At 42.9% G+C, this 7,218-nt stretch overlaps 1 protein-coding gene across 1 annotated transcript; it reads right to left on the reverse strand.

Annotated features, from left to right (window-relative positions):
* Positions 1-841: 841 nt before the first annotated feature.
* On the reverse strand, positions 842-1,542 carry LOC131641597 (putative ATP synthase protein YMF19). Its single transcript, XM_058911897.1, has one exon. The coding sequence runs from the start codon at positions 1,383-1,385 to the stop codon at positions 903-905; it is 483 nt and encodes a 160-aa protein (XP_058767880.1). The 5' UTR covers positions 1,386-1,542; the 3' UTR covers positions 842-902.
* Positions 1,543-7,218: the final 5,676 nt, after the last annotated feature.

Here is a 7,218-nt window from a genome sequence, read left to right on the forward strand (position 1 = left end):
AAGCTAACTTAGATAAAGAGTCCACACTTCGGGCATCCGGTACAGCAGAATGGTAAACTGCAGCAAAGCACACAAAACCAAGTGCTGCACTAAAGCTGCAAATTCAACTACACGCGTAACCTGCCGACCTACCACTTAGACCTAGTAGTGTAGACCGGAAGAGAGCATCACTCCTAGTTGGGAGTGGGTTGATGGCCCTTATGTAGCAATGGGTTCGGAGCAGTAAGTAGGATAGCTTTCTTATCCCTCCTGTAACTCTTGTTTTGATGCTTAAATAGAGGCCTCATCACGTAATACACTAAGCCGAGTCTCAAGTTCCAGCTTTCAAAGAGTTCCACATCTCTGGATCAGTAAACAGAGAAGGGAAGTACTCACTATCGGACCCCCTGGCCTCGGTGGACCAAATCATGGAATGAGATCCTTGGTAACTAGCAACGATAGAGAACCAGGAAGTCTCTCTCTATCTTTGTATCCATCCATGGTTACCAGAACCCACGGGTGGGCAAGCCAGCGACCTTAACCTCCCGCAAGTCCCTTCGGTCTCCTTTAGCTCTGGTGGGCGTGGTTCTGTAGTTCTTATGGCCTTCCTTCATTTCGTAGCCTTAGCTTATCGACGGATCTTGCAATACATACAGCGTTTTATTTGACTCATGCCTTGGAGAAGAACGTTCTTTGTTTGAGTTTGAAGTCGTTACCTTGTGGGAGCCACCTGGGCGAGACCCTTCTCTCCTTCTTTATTTCCATCCATATATATGGTATGTTGAATCACTTTTGAAGTCGACTTGACTTGACTGTGTCTGCTTCAACTTCACCCTAGACTCGTGTCGTGTAGCAAGACTAACAAGTGATCGAGTGAATTTATGAACGAACGAGCAACTATTATAAAAAAAGCAATACCTTTCTTATTTTTTGATTCTTCCTTGGCCGTGTGGAACATGGATTAGCATTATGTCATTCCTACAAGTGATCACCCATCCAGGATTTGAAGAAGAAGCGCCATATGAGGACTTCGAGATCAAATATAAGATGTTTCTTTCCATTCCTCGTGAGACACTTAATTCTCCGAAACAAGAGATAAAAGTTATTTTCCTCCTATTTCCCAATAAGTCGACAGCGTTACACCATTGGGATACTTCGAATAAACTTGAGTACATATAGGATACACCGTTGCTAAAACCTTTTCTAAAGATATCTTCCAAATTGTTGGGTTCGTTGCTCCGGATTTTGTTCCCCCGGTTTGAAACCAGTTGGTTCCGTAGTTTTAGAATTCTGCTGATCCCAAGTACTCCATCTCCATCATTGCATATGGGAATATAGAAAGTAAAGAGGAAAAGGCATGACCAGAAGAATTGTGTGAAATAAGTGAATTTATCCAGTTGAGGCATGATTGATTGAGAAACAATGATTCCCTCCGGACAGAAAGAGAGTCCGGAGTCTTAAAGAATGAATTCTATTGAGTTGTTGTTGTTGACCAACAAATTATGCATGGGAGAAAGATTCACAAACGAAAACTAACAGAAAGAACGAAGGCCCTTCCAGAGACCTAAAACCTCCATATCAAGAGAAGGAATTGTCCACTTAACACTTTTTAAATGCAGACCAGACAGACAGTGATTTCTGACAGACCGAATCCCCCTCAAGAAAAAGAATCAAAATCGAAGGCCCTCTCACCCGTTCGCCACTTTGTTTTCAACTGTTCCCACCTCCTGGGCGAGACAAGCTACATTCTTAGGTCAGAGGGGGGGTAGACTATTAAGTGTACCCCCTGATGACCACTTTCAAACGTCATAGCAAGCCCGGAGCTAATATTCTGGCAAAAGCAATAAATAATGTTCAGCTCATTATTTAGAGTCAACCCGCTATAAGATAGGAAAAATAGAGAAATGAAGCAGGCCACGGGAAAAGAAATTTTCCCCAAAAAGAAACCTATTTTTGCTTCTTCTTCCTTAGTCAGAAGCTAAAAAGATAGATCTTTAGCAGTGACGTAGGCTTAGCCTCTTTCTCTATCTACATTTATATATGATAATCTCACTAGTGGACAGCGAACAAAAAGATGCCAGCCACACTAAGAAAGCAATCCAATCAGGAACAAGGTAGTTAGGGACATGCGGACTAACTGCTCTGACATTCCTATTTTTTGAAATGTATCTTCGGACCTTCTGCCAGCGCTAACACCATCCGAGCTTGCACTGCCGCTCAAAGAGAGATGCCTGTGAGACCCCCTCCAGTTCTGTAATTCGAAGGAGGTTCTGAGAATTAAATTAAAACCCCTCGTCACTTACTAGTGAGCCGGAAAGCTTAGGGACGCCTCTCGTTCCTCTTCTCCCATTTGACAACAATATATCAAAATGTTCGGACGATTCTTTGGAACTAATATATGCTTTCTTTTTTTTAAAGAATGGGGATATATCGTTGGGAAAAAGCAGAAGAAAAGGATTTAACGGGAAGAAGAAGGGAAGTTCAGAAAAGCCTAGTAGACGGGACTATCAACTCCTTTCTATTACGATCTCGGCACCTTCCTTACCCCCCTACAAAAAATTTACCCCTATTTTGAAGAGGAAAGCTCCCAGGTTCCGCATCTTTAAAAAGTGCATGACCAGATTGGAAGAATTCGCAATGGGCCAACTCACCCAGCCATGATGCGCATGACTGAAGAGAGCAAGCACAAAATGGAGTTTCCATCTTGGATGAGGCTCACGTCCGGAAAGAGTCTTTTTCAAGACTTTCTCCCCTATGTTGATTTTTCTCTATATTACCTTATTTTGGAATGCACTGGAATTTTATGGTAGACTTGGACATGTTCCATGGCGCGAAGTCTCTTCTCATCTAATAGCTCTAATTGTGGGGATATCTAAAAAAGATGCTCCCCCTCTCATCCACATCAAAATCTTTGTCAAGCTGGGCCCTGATGAGGGATGGGAATGGCTGAATACGTCTGCCCGTACGCAAGTAAGCAACTGGCCAACAATTGTATCGAGCTACAGGCCCTTCTCATAAGATGTTGTAAGCTACGGGCCATAAAATGTCCGACGAAGCTTAAAGCAGACATAAAGAGCTAACTAAGAAGGGGGCCAACAAGCCCCTTTAAAGCAAATGCCTGTGAGAAGCCTTTGAAGTTACAGGACATAGAAGCAGGCCTAAGCAGCACCTAAGAAGCTGGTCAAGAAGTGGATTTAATCTTTTCCAGTCTAGAGACTGGCGGATTACCCTCTAAAGAAAGGATTCAAATCTTCCTTATGCTTTGAACAAGATAAGTGGACAGATGAGTTGAATAATACAGGGACAGATAAGCTAGGCGAGGTTCCCCTTTGATATCTCCCAACCTAAAGGTTTCTTCAGAGGTGGGTCTTTCAACCGCCTACTCTTTCGATGAAGGGTGCACTACAAGACTATCAGTACTGAAAAGATAAAATGGGGGGGGGGGGTTCGTTGATATTGAGTCGACTATAAACTACTCATCTTTCTTGGAACCGTCGTTGTGTATGGGAAAGAGGGGTTCTACCTATGCTTGGAAAAGGGTGAATGGTCCCAAAAGGGACAGGATAAAACCCACTAGAAAGAATGGGGGGTCATCCACTCCGTCGCTAGGTAGTCAACTTTATCCGTGACTCTGAGTACAAGATTTCCTGGATCAAGAAACTAGCAAACAGATATGCTCGGCTGGACTCTTTTCTCGTATGCCAGGAAAATAAAATTACGGTACAACTCAGCTTGCTGCAAAGCCTTTATTTCTCGTCCAAACACTCCAGATCTTCACTTCCCTTTTCTCCATAGGGCCGAAGCTTTACTAAGAAGGGCTTTTTTTAGAGAGAGCGTAAGGGGCGATCTATATTGCTTGCCACAACTCTATTCTCGACTTTAAATCCCTAAAGGACTTTAAGAGAGGATGAACATTCCCGTTCTATAGGTGGCACTGCCCCTATTAGTGAAGGGTGAGGGCCTACTGATTTTCTGCTAGCACTGTTAATTACCTTAGACCTACGCAGCAGGAACGATATGGGGCACCTACTCTACCGGTCGTCTGCTCTCTCGAGGTCCTCCTTCTCTAGGTACAAAAAGGACATTACGGGATATCTAAAAAATTCGATGTACTTCTTAAAGTGTGGGAAACATCTCATGTTTGCCGAATCGAAAAACTATCGCCTTTGCATCCTCACAGCGGCTATGATCAGATCCCAGTGTTGGTTCACTTTGGACTTTATCCTCCACAAAATCTTCTGATCTCCTGTTCTCAATTATGTTAAGCAGCTCTTGATCGCAGCAATCATGCCTTCGAAGGTACGCTTTTTATAGGGGGGCCTTGCCTCTTGAATGAGCTTGTTCAACAATGTGCGCTCCTTCTTCCTATTAAGTATAAGGAAGGGCGAGTACGCCTTGAAGGACCTTTTGTAAAGGACATCTCCCAAGATAAAAAATCGTCGGGCAAGTTCTCCTCCAGGCTCTCCTCTGACCACGAGTGGCGTACTCTAATATGAACCCGTCCTTGAGGTAATTGTAGAAATCATAATACCAAGGTTCCCATCGTCCTCGTAATCTTGACTGGTGATAGTTCATCATGTTCCAACTCTCGATAGTCTTCATCCAATGAGATGAATGAGTCCCGTTCGACGGAAGGGCTCTCTGTGCTGTGGCTGGGATGTCCAATCTCTCGATGACAAGCGACTCTGTGGTTCGGTGTACTAGCATGTGTACTAGAGCGGCTGAGTATTTATTCCATAAGGGCAAGCGAGTCAGCCAAGCGATTGTAGACTCGCACCGCTCACTTAAGGTTTTATACAGAGGGGGGTTGTATTGAAGCGCCATAAGCTTTGAATCAATATGCGTTGGTTCTAATCCAGATCTCGTAGTTTGGGTCTCGAGATGATATTCAGGAGACTAAAGAGAAGAGCTGATAGAAATGCTTATTATAATGGAGATACTAATTCTTTAATAAAGACTTGTGCCCATTGTCCAAGATTCCTTTGTGGGTATGTCTTTTTCTTCTTCTTGACTTTACTCAAAAACCCTCCCATTCAGGACAGAACTCTGAGGGTATCTCTGAAGATTTAAAATACAGAAGAGCGACTGCCAATCAAGACAATATTGAAGCACGCGCCTTAGGACCGATCCCAGTTAAATATGAAAACGAATCCACGCGCTCCAGTAAGATAAGGGTTTCCTTCATCGATTGGAACAAAACTAGAAAAAGAAAGAGGGAGCTGCACTATACATAATACTAAGGGACCTTGGCTCTGCCCGAATGATACGATCAACAACTTCTAGTACCCAATCTATGTGATCAATAACTATTCTCCTAGAGGCGAATCCCTCTGGGCGCCCTAAGCAACCGAAGGGTAGAGAAGATGAAGAATAAGGGTAATCTAAGCATGCGCCACCAAAAGGAAAGAGAGGACCGATTGATACCAATAGCAAGATACACATCTTTTTTTTGAGACTCCGAGGGGTGAGAATAGTTGAAGATTAGAAGATTGGCCTTAATAGATTAAGTGCAAAGTTTATTTTTTATATTATATATATATATGAGTAAGCCCCTTCCCTTAGGAACAGAAGGATTCAATTACATCGGCTGGCTATACGCTTTACACATCGTCTTATGTGCTACCTTTGGTCAGGGTTTCCCTTCTCTTCTGCGGCATCAGAATCAGAGGACAGATTTATCGTAATATCCGAATCAGGGGCGACTATTGGCTTTATTCATACTGTTAGCCCTGAACTTATTCAATTAAGTGTTTGACAATTCATTCATTCATTTAACAAATAAGGGTTTGTGTAATTTTTAAAATAAGAATTCTTCTTAAGTATAATTAAATTTTTTTCGTATTCTAACACATAAAGAAAAGATATCTCCTCAGAAGACGATTACGCGCATCTAGGAATTAATAGCAAGCACGGAAGCAAGAAAGCTAGCCACCGTGGAGTAGCATGAAATGCACACCGAATCGTCTCTTTGCAGCAAATCGTCTGTTATTGAATTGACTGCTTGATAGAATAGGCGATTATCTTTCTGTTAGCAAGAATCCACTGTTAGAGAATACGCTTGAACTAATAGACGGATGGGATTGATTCTAAATCCGCCGAAAGTCTTTTAGTCAACAAGTACGGATTTATAGACTGGGATCTTATCTTAAAATAAAGGTTTAAGAATCCAGATCAAGAATAGAAGTAGAAGCATGCTAGCATAGAAAGAAGTCCCGAGTGAAAACGACTTTCCTTAGGATGAGCTTTTAGGGCAAAGTCTCAGGAGCTTATTCGTCGATAACAAGCCTTTATTCAAAAAAGGAATAGAACCGGAAAGCTTTGAAGGCTAAGGTCGTAGAGACAGATCCATATGCATATGTTTATAGGAGTTAGACCCCCAAATTTAATGGTATTACAGGAAGCTCGGGCATACGGGTTGAAAAATATTCATTCGTACCATACCGAAAAGACCGTTAGTAGATTTTGGTAAGTAAATCAGAATCTAGTGCGTGCACATCCTTGCACCTCTCCATATGTATGTGCTTTAGCCCTGATGCCATTACAAGCCGGGATTAGACAGTCCAGACAGACAATACAATCTGTGACGAAATCATACGGCTATGCCAGGGCGAGCAGTGCTGCTGCTCGGCAGTCACCCGCTTGGATCCTGCCTTGTTAGTCATCTGTAGAGCTAAATAAAATTTTATTTAGCCTTAAGTCATTCCCACACACCGACCAGGTTAGGGTGGTTGTTCAGTAACTCCTAGCCTTACTAGAAAGAGAAGATAAATTGCTTGCGCGCTTCGTCAAGTGAGAGAGCCACTTAATTTCCAATCTGGGAGAGAGCCTGCATCTGTTGAGTATGAAGGGCTAATGGGCAGAGTAGCCAATTGCCAGATGCCCAAGGGAAGCCCTTTAAAACATGAATGGTAGATTAAGGCTCCATTCCACATCTGTCACAAAGCAGGTCAACCTCCACCTTTCTTTTCCCATTTCACTCGTCTTGCATAAAAAAAACCACCTAAATCCACATCTAATAGGGAGCCCGCGATCAAAATGCCTCCTCTATGAGATCTCGGTGCTACTACGCAGCCCCACCTTCATTTTTTTCGAATTATGACTACTCGACTTTTTTTTCCTAAGCAAAGATCTAGGGGGGAGGAGCTCTTCTTGCGTAGTATACCTTTTCCCATAAATTCCAGGCTCGTATTAATAACCAGTATAACCCCGGACCTTTTGAGCAAGCGCTATGGAGATAGC

Source organism: Vicia villosa, unplaced genomic scaffold (assembly GCF_029867415.1).
Source record: "Vicia villosa cultivar HV-30 ecotype Madison, WI unplaced genomic scaffold, Vvil1.0 ctg.003869F_1_1, whole genome shotgun sequence".
Taxonomy (NCBI): Eukaryota; Viridiplantae; Streptophyta; class Magnoliopsida; order Fabales; family Fabaceae; genus Vicia; species Vicia villosa.